The 17,211-nt window shown below is 36.2% G+C and overlaps 1 protein-coding gene across 3 annotated transcripts in view; it reads right to left on the minus strand.

Moving 5' to 3' along the window:
• The window catches only part of SPHKAP (SPHK1 interactor, AKAP domain containing), a 167,922-nt gene that overhangs the window by 140,800 nt on the left and 9,911 nt on the right, over window positions 1-17,211 (minus strand). Inside the window, exon 1 of one of the 3 annotated variants that reach the window (XM_082464603.1) lies at window positions 4,637-6,509. The exons of the other annotated variants lie outside the window; for them this stretch is intronic. Coding sequence (XP_082320729.1) covers window positions 4,637-4,842 — 206 coding nt within the window. The 5' untranslated portion in view covers window positions 4,843-6,509. Of the gene's footprint in view, window positions 1-4,636; window positions 6,510-17,211 lie in introns of those variants that run through there. 3 annotated transcript variants of the gene reach the window in all.

The raw sequence follows: 17,211 nt of genomic DNA on the forward strand, positions 1-17,211 counted from the left end.
TATTTTACCACTTGTTAGCTGGATGAAATTAGACATGTGACTTAAACCTCTCTACGCATTCGTTTCCTCATCTGTAAGATGCAGATTATAATACAAGCTGTGTCATGGAACTGTTCTGGTGGTTAAATGGGGTTATTCTTGTAAAGCAGTAGCATAGTGTTGGCATAGGGAAAGCACTCAATATTAAATTGAGAAATGATACCGTGTTAAGCCCTGTAAATTTACTTACTCTAAAGAGTCTCCTTATTAGATTTTAAGTACATTTTGATAGTAAATTAAGCATAATACATGAAGGCCTTTTGAATAAATGCATAAATACTTGTTATAGTGACATTCTTCTGTTCTCAGTTCTGAGTTTCTAAAATATATACATACTTATGCTGACTCTTGACTATTACCATGAGGTTATAAAATAAAGAATGATGAAACTTTTTTAAATCCAAGAGAACATAAAATTCATTCAATTAGTCTAAAGCTGTACAAATATATGGCCTGTTCAGACACACAGTCTTATATTTGTCAACATGGGGAAATATTCAGATCATTGAAGCAAAGCCCCAAAGCTTACAGAGGACTAGTCTGACTTCAGTGAAAATTTGAATTGAAAGTGTTTCTTGAGGAAAGAAGTTGTATTGCTTCAATGCTACTTTAGCTGAAAAAATTTAATAAGACTAATAAATACATAAGAATGATTTTTCTAAAGCATTTAATATATATTTTCCTCTGTGTTTCTGTTTGCCCCCTTCATTTGCTTGGCAAACCCTTTCTTCCGAGATACTGGGAGTTAGGATTCTCTGAAGCCTCTGCTTCAGGAATCATCAAAAATCACATTGCGGAACTGATATAAGAAATGTTAGGAGAGGGAGGAAAAGGGATGTATCCTGGCTTAAGCCATGCATGTTGGTCATTTACATTCGAAGTCAGTTATACGAAAGTGGGTTAATGAAGAAAAAAGGAGTGAAAGAAGAAAGATAAGAAATGTAGGCGTGTGCAAAAAATATGGGCCTGTGTCATTCTGATGTGTCTAGTGATTGTTGTACAGTATAGATTTTAAGAAGTCTTTGTTGATAAATAAGTGAGTGAATGAGTTTTGTTGGTCTCAAGTTAGGAAAACTGGCATACTATTCTGTCAATCAAGATAATATGCCATATTTTACATGTTGCTTCTGAGGGTATAAATGTATGTGGCTTTTTTGAAAAACAATCTGGACATACGTTTCACAACTGTTATTCATACATGATACTCAGTACCGCCCCTTACAAGAATCTATTCTAAAGAACAGACACTGAGATAAAGACTCACGTACCGGTTGTTCAACTCAATGTCATGAGTGGAGAAAAACTGAAAATAAATAATACATTCACTAATAGGTACATTGATGGAATTAGTATGCAGATATTAAGATGATGCCTCTTCCCCATAAATACAGAATGACTTGGGAAAATGCTCCCCTGTTGAATGAATACAGTTGAACACAGAATGTTATACAATATGACTACTGACATAGGTGGCATCCTTTTAAAATGTAAGATTAATCAGGTCATTTCTATGCTTAAAACCTCGCCATAGGTTTGCATTTCACTTCGAGTAAAATTGTAAGTCGTTGCCACGGGCTACAAGGCTCTATATGCTTGAAATCCCGTGACCTCTGAGACCCTGTGTCCTTCACACTCTTCCTGCCTCTCTCCACTCTGGCTACGCTGGCCTTCTTGCTGGTCCTAGGACAGGACAGGCACACTGCTTTCTTAGTGCCTTCCCTAGCTGCCCCCTCTGCTCTTCGTCTGCAAAATCCCTTCATATTACCTCCTTCAGGTCTTTCCCAAATGCCCCTTCTCAATGCGGCTTTTACTGACCATCCTGTTGTCACCCAGGCCCCCCATCCCTGGCTTTTCCATCTCTCCTACCCTGCCTTATTTTTCTCATTATCAATATCATCTTCTAACATTCTATAGGATGTATTTATTTACTATGTTTATTATTTATTGTGGGTCTCTCCTCCCTGCGCTCCCCCGCAGGTTTATTACCTGCTGGTTATAAACTCCAAAAATGTGGGGATCTTTTTCGGTTTTTCATGAGGCATTCTCAGGCCAAACATAATACCTGGCATATAGTAGGAGCTGAGTAAATATTTGTTAAATCAATGAGCTAATTAAAACAAATGTATACATAGTTTCATGCACATAGAAACATATGAAAATGTTAACAGAACTTACCTTTGGGTAATGGGATTACTTGTGAAATTTTCTTTCTTGTTCTTTTCTACACTTTCTAAATTCTTTACATTCTTTACACATGTGTGTGTGTGTGTGTGTGTGTGACTCAAAAGAATTCTTTATTTTAAAATGTGTGATCTCTGTAAGCTCTGAAAATCTAGTGCTTATGAAAAAAATTAGAAATGCAAAATCTATTATACTTACAGTCATAAGGAATTTCCCCGATTATTAAATAATTTTTTTTCCTTCAAAATCTAATGAAATTTGCCATCTTAACATATAGGTTACCATTTTAGTGATGAGTTCTCATGGGTTCCACCAAAGCTACTACAGTGAAAATGGACTAATGTGACTGTTAGAAGTAATAAAACAACAAAACAAGCAAATACTTCCTTTAACCAAAGGTAACCTCCATGACAAAGCTTTTATGCTGAAGAGTCCTTTATCATGGTCTACTGTATATGAGCCTACATCTGGTTTTCCTTATATCTCTGGGGGATAAGGCTGTTGAACGGCTTCATAGTTGTCTATACAAATAACTGTCCAAATGAAATTAAACTTCGACAGTCCTATGGAGCAAGTGCTGATTTTGGATAATGAGATTTTACTTAGATCAGGAGCAGAAGATCTTGGAAGCTGCTGGATGGCATTACCTGCACAGTTTAAAATAGCATCATCACGCCAAAATACCGATCACCTCAAAAGGAGTAGCTCCTGCTCTCCTAATGGGTAAGGACAGCCAATGCTAGTGGCTTCATTTTTCTGAAACTATCTTAATAGTCTAAAGAATTTTTATTGAGGTCTTTTTTGGGTATATTAGATTATCTTTTAAAATATCCAAAGCCTGTAGGAAGCATCTCATGTGTTAGAATGAGGTTGAATAACATTCCTTTAAAAGGGGCAGGGGGGATAACATTTCCCGGATCATTCATGTGGTAAGCATATTAGGATTTATACATCTGAGTCACTATGGAACCCTACAAAATACTTAGCACCATGTCTGCCAATTAATCAGCACTCAATAAATATGATAGGATCAATAAATGGCACCACAAAAATTTTAGTGATTTATCCCCAATTGTCAGATAAAGGTGAACATGATCTTTTAATTCTATCTCTATGCTTTTGTCTGTGAGAGTCTATAGTCCTGAAATACAAATGTTAGTAAAACTAACATTTAGCTAGAAATAATGTATATAAACCATAAGTGGAACTGTCATTTTTTTATCAAGAAAAAATTCATGTAAATTATAATTGTAATATTTGAAACCAATAGAATGAAGAAACATATAACAACATCCACACACTAAACAATATGCCATATGAGAAGATTTGTGATTAATATAAATATATATGTCAAAATTTAAAAAATATCCTTATGTCATGTGATGTAGTGAAAATACTACTCTGTGCTGGAAGTTGGAAGACTTGAATCTGGGTCTCAACTGTCCCTTTACTAGCTTTATCTTGGGAAAGTTACTTAATCTCTCTGAGCCTCAGTTTTCTCATCTGTTAAATGGGACTAATATTATTTACTTTACTGTACAAGGTTTGCTATTAATGAAAGGAGAAAATCTCAGTCAATATTAATAGGTACACTTGGCTGAGCACCCACTCTATCCCAGTTGTTGTGACAGGACCTTTACATTTGTCACTTCCTATCTTCGGAGTAGGGGAAGTGCTATTACCCTATTGTATTCGTAAGAAGACTGAGACAAAGAGGTTCGGAGTTTGCTCAGGGTTACACAGTTAAGTGGCTTGATTTGGGATCCAAGCCTAGATGAACGTGACCCCAGTCTGTGCTCTTTCCCCGAGGCCCGATGTCTCCACATGGTGCCACTTGCTTTCGCCACGTGCTAATTTTCTTAAGAACTGTGTTTTCTCAGGGTCCTCCCGTTTCATGGGGACCCTGGGGTCCAGACAAGAGCAATGCGGACAAGGGTGAGGGTTTGCAGGAGGAGATGAGCTGCTGCACCAGACTGGATGGATGGTCCTGTTGAGGGAAGAGGGGGGACTTGAATCATAGAGAAGCATCACCAAACACACTACCAGGCCTAGACCTCCCTGAAAATGAAATAGAAAAACATCCTTCTTTTGTGGGTGGAGGAATGAGGAAAACTGTCTAAAAATATCCACCTCCTACCTAATCTTGATGATGGAATCCCTACTAATGACTTGGAGTCATTTAAACTAGAAGAGGGTAGCAGGAACCCAAAGGGATGGGGCACAGAAAGGGTAAAATTTGATGTTAAAAAAGTGGTCAGGTGCACAGCACAATTTGCAGTTTGGCACCATGAACCAGGAAGCCTGCAAAGTCACAGTCAGAATCTGAGGGTTGGGAGCCCAGGGGGCGGATGGAATGCTGGCATGAAAGAAGAGGCCCTGGTCATGACTTGGCTGTATGTCCCCCTGGACACCACACCCTACAACCAATCTGGATTCCTGGGAATGTCTCCTGGCGGACAAGGCAGCATAGAGGTAGGTGGGTGAGTTTGGTTCAACTACCCACATGGCTGATGGAGAGGACCACACCCACAATAAAGGAGTTACAAACACGGGCAGATTTGGAGAGGAAGCAGGAGAGGAGAAGGGTGGGGGGGCGGAAAAAGAAGCAAGTTTTAGTATCATTCAAGGAGAAAGACACAGCAGAGCAAGCTGTCTTGAAAAAGAACAAAAATAGCTAGATGATGAAGTTGTAATAATTTTTAGAAACTCAGAAAAGGGTTCAAAGATTGCATGCATATTTTCAGGTAGTGTCTGTCCTGGGTAATACCCTGGATGTGTGTCTGAGATTGGACTCCACATCTTGGATGCATCAAAAGGTAAATTAATCTTGTAGGTAAGAGTTTCAGAGACTTCCAACCTGGTTTATAGGTGAGGGGCTCAGTTTGTGCTACTCAAACTTATTATTTTAATGTTAAGATTAATATTAAGAGAATAGTGGGGCAACAGATTTTTATGGACATTTGTTATAGCTTCATTGAAAGCCTTGTAATTAATTTCTGTACAATGCTTACCTGTAGGCATGCTCTAGCTCTTCGTTTTTCAGTCAAAATGAATAGTATATTACCTCAAATCTCAAAGGCTATAAAGCCATTATACTGTGAAAAAACCAATAATATCACTATATGTTGGAGCACAAAATAAACCAGAAGGAGTCGGTGAAATTATCGTCACATCTCCATTGCTGGTAGTTACTGGTACATAATTAGAATTCAAGGAAACTTTACTGTGTGGATGAGGATGCCAGAGAACAAAGGCAGTAAAACATCAGAGATATCAAAGCAGCAGACACGTGATTTGGGGGCATGGGGTAGAGCAAAAGGCGTGAATGAGTGACCATTTGTGGTCACATAATGTCCAATCTACATCATTAGCTAAGGGTGATAATTTTCTCCAGAAATGTCTTTCATGTTTTCTTGAGCTTTAGTCCTAGAAAATTCATATTTATTGATACCATATAAATGATCTCAATAATTATCCAATAATTTATCTGCAGATACTTTTGGATTTTTTGTGTACACAATCAAAAAACTGCAAATGTGGAGAGTTTTGTTTTCTTCTTTTCCATGCCTTTTACTTTTTGTTTCTTATTATTGCCTTCCTGCATGGGCTAACATCTTCAGTGAAATGTTGAATAAAGTAATGAAAAAAAAAATCCTTAGAGTTACACCATCATGTATTATGTTTGCTGTAGATTTTTATGAAGTAAAATTTTGTATTTTTCTAGTGTTTTTACAATTGCTTGTAATAGGATTTTTTTTTTTACCAAATGCTTTTTTGCATTTATTAATATAACCATATTTTTCTCCTTTAGATTATTAATTTGAGGGCTTATAGTAATTGATTTATAATATTAAATCAGTCTTGAATTCCTGAGATCAACTCAATTTGATAGTAATCTATTATACTTTTTATATTTTGTGGGACCTAGATTGCTAATATTTTCTTTGGGAATTTTTTCCCTTTGTGATCATGAATGAGATTGAATTTCTTTTCTTCCCTTGTCATGTTGGTATCAAGGTTATGCCAGTTTCATAAAATATATTAAAGCTATTCCTCTTTTTCTGTTTGCTGGACGAGGCTGTGTACTATGGAAATTATCTATTATCAAATGTTTAGCAGAACTCTCTAACAAAGAAAGAGTGGCGATTTTCTGTTGGAAGGGTTTGATGCTTATCACAGTTTCTATTTCTTCTTGAGCTACTTTGGTCAGTTTTATTTTTATTCAAAATTGCCCATTTAATCTAAGTTGCATGTTTATGTATTGACATAATGTTTTATAATATTACTATAATTTTTTTAAAATTATTTATTTATTTATTTATTTATGGCTCTGTTGGGTCTTCGTTTCTGTGCGAGGGCTTTCTCCAGTTGCGGCAAGCGGGGTCCACTCCTCATCGCGGTGCGCGGGCCTCTCACTATCGCGGCCTCTCTCGTTGCGGAGCACAGGCTCCAGACGCGCAGGCTCAGCAATTGTGGCTCACGGGCCCAGTTGCTCCAGCGCATGTGGGATCTTCCCAGACCAGGGCTCGAACCCGTGTCCCCTGCATTAGCAGCCAGATTCTCAACCACTGAGCCACCAGGGAAACCACTATTACTATAATTTTGTCTGTGATATCTGTAGTGATGTTCACTTTTTTTCACTCCTACAATTGTTTTTGTGCTTCACCCCCATTGTGAAATTAAGTATACCAGGGATTTGTCAATTTGATTTGCCTTTTCAAAGAACCGTCTTTTGGTTTCTCTATCCTTTATAGTCTATGTTTAATTTCAATTGTATTAATTTCTGGTCTTATCATTATTTGCTTTCCTCGGGGTTATTTTGTTTTTTTAAAAATCTCAGAAGATAAATGTGTAGTATCATCTTTAGTATTTTCTTTTTCTTTTTTTAAAATGTATGCTATGTATGCTTTAAGGCTGTAAATTTTTATCTTATGATGGCTTTACCTGCACTCCACAAGTTTTGAAATATGTCATGTTCATTATCCTTCGAACCAAAATACTTTCTAATTTTCATTATAATTTTGTTGATTTTACTTCTATTTAATTGGAAAATTTTATTTACCTTTTCATTATTGACTTCCAATTGAATTCCATTTTTCTCAAATAACATAGTCTGCATAACATTAATCTTTGGCATTTGTTAAGAATTGCTGTATAATCTAGTGCATGGCCAGTTTCTGTAAATGTTATATGTATTCTGCAAGTTTTGGTTGTATTATTCTATATATGTAAATTAAGTTAAGTTGGATGTGATATTCAGATCCTTTAAGGTCATATTGGTACTTTTGGATATTTAAAAAAATATTTTTGTCAATTTTTTCTGTTATAGTTCTGAGGCTATTTTATTACATGAATGCAAATGTAAAATGACATGTGCTGGTTATTCAACCTTTGTCATTGTCAGTGACATACTTAACTTCTGGCAATGCTCTTCTGCTTTAAAGTTCATTTTGACTGATAATGACAAAACTATATCAGTTTTCTTTGGTTAGCTATTACATCATTTATACTTTTCCATCTTTTTTAGGATTTTATGTTTTTTAATTAATTAATTAATTTATTTATTTATTTTTGGCTGTGTTGGGTCTTCGTTGCTGTACACTGGTTTCTCCAGTTGTGGCGAGAGGGGGCTTCTCTTCATTGCGGTGTGCAGGCTTCTCATTGCGGTGGCTTCTGTTGTTGAGGAGCACGGGCACTAGGTGTGCAGGCTTCAGTAGTTGTGGCACGTGGGCTCACTAGTTGTGGCTCGTGGGCTCTAGAGTGCAGGCTCAGTAGTTGTGGCGCACGGGCTTAGTTGCTCCACGGCTTGTGGGATCTTCCTGGACTAGGGCTCGAACCTGTGTCCCCTGCATCGCCAGGTGGATTCTTAACCACTGCACCACCAGGGAAGTCCCAGGATTTTATGTTTTAAAAATGCCTTACCGTATTTGATTTTTTAAAAATCCAAATGATAACCTTTGCATTTTGATTAAAGCATTCAGTCCATTTACATTTTTTTTTAGTATATCAACTTTTTTTTATTGGAGTATAATTGCTTTACAATGTTGTGTTAGTTTCTGCTGTACAATGAAGTGAATCAGCTATATGTATACCTATATGCCCTCCCTCTTGGACGCCCCCATCCCACTTTTAATGTAACCACTTGATATATTTAAAATGCACTACAATTTTCTTTTTAGTGAGAAACAGCATTACCAGTTTTTGTCTGTAAGAAAATATTTGTATTTATTCTTGCAGGATATTTTCACTGAATATAGAATTCTAAACTGGCAATTATTTTCCTTCATATATCAAAGATATCACTTCATTATCTTGGGAATCCCAGTTATGCTTTTGTGAAGTCAGCTGTCAATCTAATTGTCAATTTTACTTAAAGGCATTGTATCTTTTTTTCTGGCTGCTTTTAAGATTTTCTGTCTATCTTTGATGGCCTGTTGATATTTAGCTAATAATTTATTAAATGATCTACTCTTCAATTCTTTTAGTAAATTTTAAAGCAATTTTAGTCATTTTAAGCAAGAGGAATGATGAATAATTTTAAAAATATTACTGGAGTTAAAACTGATAGGCCTTGAAAATTATCTCATGGTGTTGGGAAAGACACAGAGAAAGAAAAATATTACCAACAGATTTTAAGGTTGAGAAACATGTGGGTGGGACAAGAGAGATCTAATAATGTTTGTGAGCAGACAAAAAGATCAAATTAGGAAAAACTAACCTATCTCCTGAAAAGCTTTTCATAAAGAATTAGAAGCAGTTGGATGGAGAAGGAAGTAGATAATTAAGTGACCTAAATGTACCTACTTACTCAGTTAAACATTTCACGCAATAGCAACAAGCTGTAGCAAAAACAATAACAACAATGGTAATGATTATTACCATGGATAATTATTTTATAATACTATAATTAGGTAATAATAATTATATGTTCCCCTCAGAAGTTAAATAAAACCATCTTCCTTTTAAAATAAAGTTAAGTGCATAGCTAAAATGACTTCCATTTTTCAAGATGGACCTGATTTCAAATCATTTGCTGAACTGTACTTCAAAACCACATACGTGGTAGAGTAGGTGTCTTGATTTTTAGTTTGAAAAACATGGTACTTATATATAGTTATGAACAGCACACAATCTCTTTCTTGGAAAGCAAGCATAGTTTAGAAGTTTACTTCTACACGATATAGCAAACTGCTCAGGCAGAGAAAACACAATATGTGAATTTATTAATAATCTTATTAAATCTTATTTTTTGTGTTATAAATTCATTATAACAATACTTTGTCATTGTGTTTATAGATTTCTTTTTGCAGGAAAACCTTAAATAAAGTGACTCGCATACAAAATTCAAGTAGCATGCATCATGCCTCCCTGCCAGTTCTGAATTGCTTTCCCCACAAAAACATTTTTACCCTAATGGAAGTTGAGTAGCACAGTCCAGCATATTAGAGATGGCTCTTTACTCTAGTTCAGTTTAAAAAAGCAACTTTAAAATGATCAGGCTTTAGAATGAGACGTAAAAATGGAGGAAATAATCAAACATCTATTTTCTCGTTTCTCATAGGTTCATTCAACTAAAATAATAGTGAATGAATTAATAAAAACAGATAAATGAAGCTCATCATATTAGGTCCCAAGCTATAAGGCTTAAATACATTGAGCTTTCAAGGGAAAAAATATATCTACATTTTCCACTTCATGAAAAATAGTATGTGGGCCAAGCGACATGTAAACCATTCTCAATGTGCAAAGAATATTAGGGAGATTTTTATAGTATACCTCTAAGCTTTTATATTTAAGAGGAAATTTTTAGTTAAAGTTTTAATTTGAGCAACACTTCAGAAATTGTAATAACAGGTATTACTGGCTAAATTATACCTTTGCACAATTTATAGATAAAATTTTAAGCCAATTATACCAGCATCTCTGTTTGAAGGTTAGCAGTGAATACTCTTCTCACTCATTCAGCGGTAGCTATTTCTGAGATAAAACTTGATAAGAGTAAAAATTTTTTGCTTTCTAAAAGTAAATGATGAGAATAAAGCAGTTGGAACACAAAATATTACACAGCTATCATCTATATGCAACTATTATTAATGAGAACCTCAAATATTAGGCCACAGATGAATTATAGCAGCATAAAAAGGTTGTTCACTAAAAAGACCTTAAAATATGATATGTATATATAAATATGCATTTCAGATTTTATAACTCTGTAGATGCTCAAATAGCCAAGATTCAAGAAAGTGCGGCTTGTTCTTAGAAATCACATTTCATCCTTTCTAGGGGAAGTGGAGCACAGAATTTTAGTGAGGCTGAACAGGTTTCCTCATTATTAGGACAATATAGCCATTGGCACAGTAGATTTATACTATTGCTTCGTTAGATGCCACTGAGAAAAGTGAGCTGAGAGCAGACAGTGAGCAAATCCAACTAGAGAGGTTATGTAAAGAGACGTCCAGGCTGCTTAGGGGCTTAAAACAATTAGTCCCTATTTCTAAAGTGTTCAAGAGTGCTATAAACATATTTCTGAGACAAATCCTGTAAATTTAATATTCATAGCAAATTCTAGTTGCACACAGGAAGTAGAACTTCTATGTGGCACACGCAAAGAGGGCAAAGCAAAGCCTCAAAGTTTAGGAGCCCTTGTTAATCATAGCTCAGGGAGGGAACTCAGCAAGCCATCCAATTCATTAGCCAGTTTCCTGGGAGAGCAGAACTGAGCGTGTCCTACATAGAAGATCACCACGGCGAGGAATGTCTTCCCTTGTGAAAGAATTAAGCTAAGATATGCCAACTAAGAGAATAAGACTCCTTTTTCCCCCTCAAGACCTACTTTGAAATAAGATTACTCTCTTTTATCTATCCTGTCATAGCGTCTACAGTATGATTTCCCAAAGAATCTGACATGCATGTCTCAAATGTAGCTACATGTCGATTGCGAGAGAACTACAAATGGGAATTATGAAGAAGCTTTACTTATATTGGTATTCCTGATATATTCTTCTCCACTGCAGATGGACTTAAGCTTATCCCACCAACCAAAATTACAAGTGCAAGAGCTAATTAACATCAATAAACAGTTATAGTTATCTATTCCAGACCTTCTAGTCATTGACTCAGATTTACTTCGGAAGTTCTCATTTTCTAAGGTAAGATCTTCTAGAAACACACAAACATTTAATTTCTTCTGAAATTCAATCAAAATGAGATTTCTTTCTAATGATATGTTAACAGTTCCATTAGCCACTTTGTAAGCAGAAAAAGCAGAAGGAACATATTCATTCTGAGCAATTATAAAACTAAGTAGAAATCTGCATTCACTTGTTTTTACTGTTTCAACAAATAGCTACTGAGCACCAAGAATTGTGTGAAGTGCTCACGATACTGCAGTGAATAAAACATACAAAACTCCTCACCATCTTGGGGTGTATGCTGTATTGGAGGAGAAAGACAAAAAAAAAAAGCAATATATAGAAGTAAAAATATGTAAGAGACTGAAAAAATCACACTTGAATATTACTTTTATATAGTGAATATTTTCACACAGGTTGCCTAGTTTTTTGGTTTTTGTTTTTTTTTTCTGCACACAAATAATGAGAAGTGATTCAGGAAACATTAATGCACAAGTACAGAATAGTTTAACCATTTTGCCGAAGTCACACAGTATATCAAAGAATATGCTCTTAACCCCAAGTCTTCCAATTCCACGCCTTGGGATTTTTCTATTATAAAGCATTGTCTACACAGCAACAACAACAAAAAAGTAAATTAAATGTTCACAAAGAGTTGTGTACTGAATATCATGGAAAGAAAATAGCCAAATGAACTGAACGATTGAATATATATCTGAATATTTCAGGGCTCTCCACTCACTGTCTCAAAGAAAGCAGAACAATGAGAAAGAAATAAAGCAGCTGGATAACTTGCAATAAAACACCTGTTATCCTCTTTTTACATTTTTTTTTAATGGAAATTGCTTTCAGAGGATTTCTGAGTTTATTTGCCTCATTGCATGTGCTTCTATTACATAGGCCTATTAATATGGGGGATAAGGAGGTATTATTTGGGGGAAGGCAGTGGAAGAAAGCTCAGGAACAGTATATGTATGTAAGGACAGGGATAGCCAATGGAAACCCCTGGAATTTGGGTGAGTCTGATTGTTTTACAATTGCTAGGACAGCTTCATTGGATAGACTTGGAAATAAACACATAGGCTGAAATATTTTCACAGACTATTTAGATCGTCACAGATGGGCAGTAGTTGTTTTGTCTAGGTTGAATAATTATGATTCTTGAAAGGAAAGTAAAATTACCCAGAAAAACGAGAAACCAAATTTTAAATAGAGTTGCTTTTTATTAAGCCATAGTTATTAATCTGCTGCAAAATGCACAAGACTGATGTGGAAATGCCAAGGGCACAACAACATGCCAAGCTCACTGAAGCTAATTATGACTGATGTGCTCGCAAAAGGTCAGGAATTATGCGGTAGTATGGCCAACACACTCACGGATTTGTCTGTGACTGCACAAAGGCAAAGCAACAGGGAGGCTGTTAATCAGTGCTAATGTTCAGTGTTGATCATCCAAGCAACTTCCTATTTATTGTCCAAATTGTCCACTGACTACACTCTTCACCTACTTTCTTCTTTTTCAGACCTCAGAAGGCTATGTGGAAATAAAATATGCACAAGTAAGATCATTGTGATTGTATTTTACTTCTTTCTTTTCCAGCATCGTCTGTATTATTTTACCCCTTAAAATAGGGCCAAGAGACCAACCACAGTCAGTTCCAGTCTGGAGGTGGTTAAAATAGCCAGGAGTGGGAAGAACTAGAGGCAAATTTAAGGCATGTCCTAAGGAGCATGAAAAGTCAAAGTCCAAGAGACTGAATTCTATTGTCATTGCTATAGAGTGAAAATGGGGCCCACCAGGAAAATTAAAATATATATATTTAACAAGATATTAAAATTTCAGGAGGATGAGAATTGGGAGTGAGAAAAGGAGAGCTATTCTTACCTAACCAATTCACCCAAGAGATCTCATGCCTCTGATACATTGGTCTAGATTCATTCTCTCACTCCAGACTTCTCCTTGAGCTTCAGATTTGAATATTCAACAGCCTGCGGGATGTCTCCATCGATATGTCCTGCATCTATCTCAAGGTCAACTTATTTCTACCTGATCTGCCTTTCCCCATGGATTTTCAGGTCAGCTTTTTCTGTTACAATCAACCCCAAATTTCCAAGCTAAAACAACTTGGAATTTATCTTTGAATCCTTTTCCTCTCACCCTTAATATCTAATCGATTATCAAATTCTTCCAATTTTACTCTCGAAATACATCTTGCATCCTATCCCCTTCTTTCCATTCTTATTATCTCTGAAAGAATTCAATGCCTTTTCGTGTGTCATAGATGAAGAAACAGACTGAGGGGTGAAGTAATTTACAAATGAGCAGTGGAAGAGTCAGAATTCTAGTCTAGGTTGTAGGACCGCCAAGTCTGAGCTCTCCACCACTGTCTTACTAACGACCTAGACATAATCAAGATTCCTAAGCATAATCTCAAAGCAAATTTGTACCAAAGTTAAACAGGTAAGAAAGACTTTATTCAAGGTGATTACAATAGGGGAGAGAGACCAGAATTCAGTCTGAATTCAATTCCATTGAAACAAAGGGTGGAGATTTTTTAAGAACAGGGATGGTGGTGGTTGGTGGTGGGAGCATAGGCCATCGTTTTTGTTAATCGTCCTTACCCAAAGGAAAAAGAAACTCTCATATCTCCATGACATGGGATAGTTTTATAACTTGGAGCAAGGTACCCACAGAATTCAGGCTCCTACCCTCCCAAAGAAATTGGAAGATAGACATGTTATGTCCCATGATGTTTATATTTCAAACAGAAGTCTTCCAGGTCCTTAAGAAAGACATTCCTGGGTTGTAAAACTGGCAAGAGGCTTTTGAAAAGATTTATATCTCAGAGGGGCAGAGAAAGTATTTAAAAGTATAAGTTATCTAAAAAAAAATAACCTCTAAGAAAAGATAAGTCTGGTCCTGGAGTCAGGAAGATGATGACTAAAGTTTAGTCAAGATGAGGGAAATGTTAAGTCCATCTTGGCCAATGGACTGTGGGTCTTTCATCGTCGAGCCCTTGGCTTCTTCTCCATCCTTATTTCTCATCACAGAAGACCATGCGCCTCACTTCTATGCCATCCTCACTATATCTGAGGAAATAATTTCCATATAAGTGTGCGTTTAAAATCTCTCTCCAGACTGCTGCTGGGAATGTGTTCTGGTGCTAGGAGCCTGAAGCCATTAGAGTCCTGTTCATTAGGAAAGGAAGCAAAGGGAAGTGGCATTCACTACCTTCAGCTGCAAGATAAGGCTTTTAATATAAAACCATCATTTTAGGGAAGACAGAAATGAGTCAAAATATAGATTGGAGAGGAGGAAATTCAGCTTAGTGTGATGTTTTGAATGAATCTGAGAGTTGATACCGTCAGTGGAATCTGTGGGCTTGGAAGTAGGGGAAGTGGAATATTGTATTAATCATGTTAGTCTTCTCCATGATCATGAAATTCAAATGGTCTTTAGCTGGATCTGTGTGAACCTTCTAAATGAAATATTGTAATATACAGGCATACCTCATTTTATTTCACTTTGCAGATATTGCTTTTTATTTTATTTTATTTTATTTTTACAAATTGAAGGTTTGTGGCAGTCCTATGTCAAGCAAGTCTATTGGTGTCATTTTTCTAACAGCACTTGCTCACTTCTTTTCTCTGTAAAATTTCAGTAATTCTTGCAATATTCCAAACTTTTAAATCATTAATATATTTGTTATGGTGATCTATGATCAGTGATCTTTGATTTTACTCTTGCAAAAAGATTATGACTCGATGAAGCCTCAGATGATGGTTAGCATTTTTAGCAATAGTGTTTTTAAATTAAGCTGTGTACATTTTTTTTTAGACATAATGCTACTGCACACTTAATAGACTAGAGTATAGTGTAAACTGTGATCTTTAGAGGAAGGTTTGAGTTAGTAAAGAGAGCCCAGGGAAAGCTTCACTGAAAATCCGGCTTCCAAAGAATGAATAGGAATTAATCAGGTAAAGAAGAGGAAGGCATCCAGGCGAAGAGACCTGGTGTGTAGGAATGACCAAAAGTAGATCAACCCAGCTGGTGCTTAGACAGTGAGGGAGAATGTAAGCCAAGGAAAGGTTGGATAGGAAGGTAAGGGTGAGTGTATGTGAGACATTGTAGGCATTCTCAGTAGATGTAAGTGAGAGGCTACTGAATTGGTCCAATCTAGAAACAATGCTGTTTTGCTTCAGAATGACAGTGACTGAATTGTCACCTGCTACATGAATTTCAGCCATCAGTGAGGAAAAAAAAGGTTTATGAGATATTTGCTCAGAAGCACAAATCCTCATGACACCTAATCCAATTTTACAAACTTCACCTGATTAGAACCTTTGATTCTTTGTTCTTGCCACCTTTACCTCCAAGCTTTTGTGCCCTTCTATTAAGTATGTGTTAATCAGTTGCAATGTCTTGTTTGTAGGGTAGCCAGTACCATAGGCAGAAATGATTCTGGGTTTGCTACTTACTATGTTGTATTAAATCAGAGCATGGTTCAAACTCATATTCCTTCAGAAGTACAATTCGTAAACAAAAATGGTGACTCAGGGGAAGGAGTCAATAGAAGATGAAAGGTGTTTAAAAATTACTCAGAATTCACTGTTTTTATTTTTGATAGACTTTGGTTGTAAACCATTCATATTCTTTCTTTAAGAAATTACTCTTGAGCCATGTAGGGTCAGGCATCAGACTCTTCAGAGCCTGGGATTGGCTGTTTCTATGCACTTTAATTCCAAACAGATGAGGTTAGGGGAAAAAAAGTAGGTCCCCAGAATGAGAAACTCTTTTCATGCTTGCTGCCTTTTAAAAACGGCATTTGAGAATCAGAAGAGTTCAGTTGGAGAATTTAGGTGAATTTCAGTAATTAATTATGACATAGGTACTACTTTATGGGAAAGTCCCTTAGATTTGAATTATACTAATTGACCAAATCAGTTAGATTCTTCCCCTTGATTATCTATTGGTAAGTTTTATCTTAGTTTAAGCCTGAACAAGACCACGAAATGGGCCATTTTTAATACATTATATTCATGCATTCACTCAAAAGTTGTCAATATTTAGTGGAAAGAATTCAATAAAATAGTTGTTTACTGTTAATATTGACAACGGGGATTGTGTCGCACACATATATCACGTATTTCTATACTAACTTGACTTTGAGAAGCAACAGGAGCTAGGAAGGGTATAGAGGTTGGTAGAAACCACAGAGAGAGGGAACCCAGCCTTTCTTAGAGTAAATGCCATGAGAAGGTGGTAGAACTCTGGAAGGAATGGCTATGTTGAGCTGACAGAAGCTGAGTCATTAAGTATTAGGGCTCTGAGATAAAGCAAAGATCCTGTTGTCCCACTTTTAAAGTGAGCAGAAAGTGATTGCGTGTCAGTGGAAGACAAGATGTCATCAGAAACAATGATAGATTGGGGATTACAGACACTACCCAATTTTTTCTGGTAGGTTTGGATTCTTGTGAGATCATAGAGAGGGGAAGAGAGTCCCTTTAATGACTGAGATTGATTATTAAGCCGATTGAGTCATATGGAGACTAGATAGATAGGGATTGATTTTTTAGAAAACAAAGAAAATTATATTTATTGTACACTTAGCACATGTTAGGGGCAAAATATTTATGATTGAATTCCATCAGCTTTTTTGCCCACCATGTAAGATGCAGCTTAAGGTACCTAAGTGACATATTCTCACCGCCCCTCCCCATTTTTTACATTTGTTTCTTCTCTCTCTCTCCCTCTCATTTTATACCCCTCTCCTTCTTTTATTGAATAAGAGATACTGAACAGACAACTGTACCTAATTATAATGAGTATAACTGGTCAACATGAGTGTTTTCAAATGCA

This window comes from Balaenoptera physalus, assembly GCF_965194825.1.
Source record: "Balaenoptera physalus genome assembly, chromosome: 6".
Classification (NCBI taxonomy): Eukaryota; Metazoa; Chordata; class Mammalia; order Artiodactyla; family Balaenopteridae; genus Balaenoptera; species Balaenoptera physalus.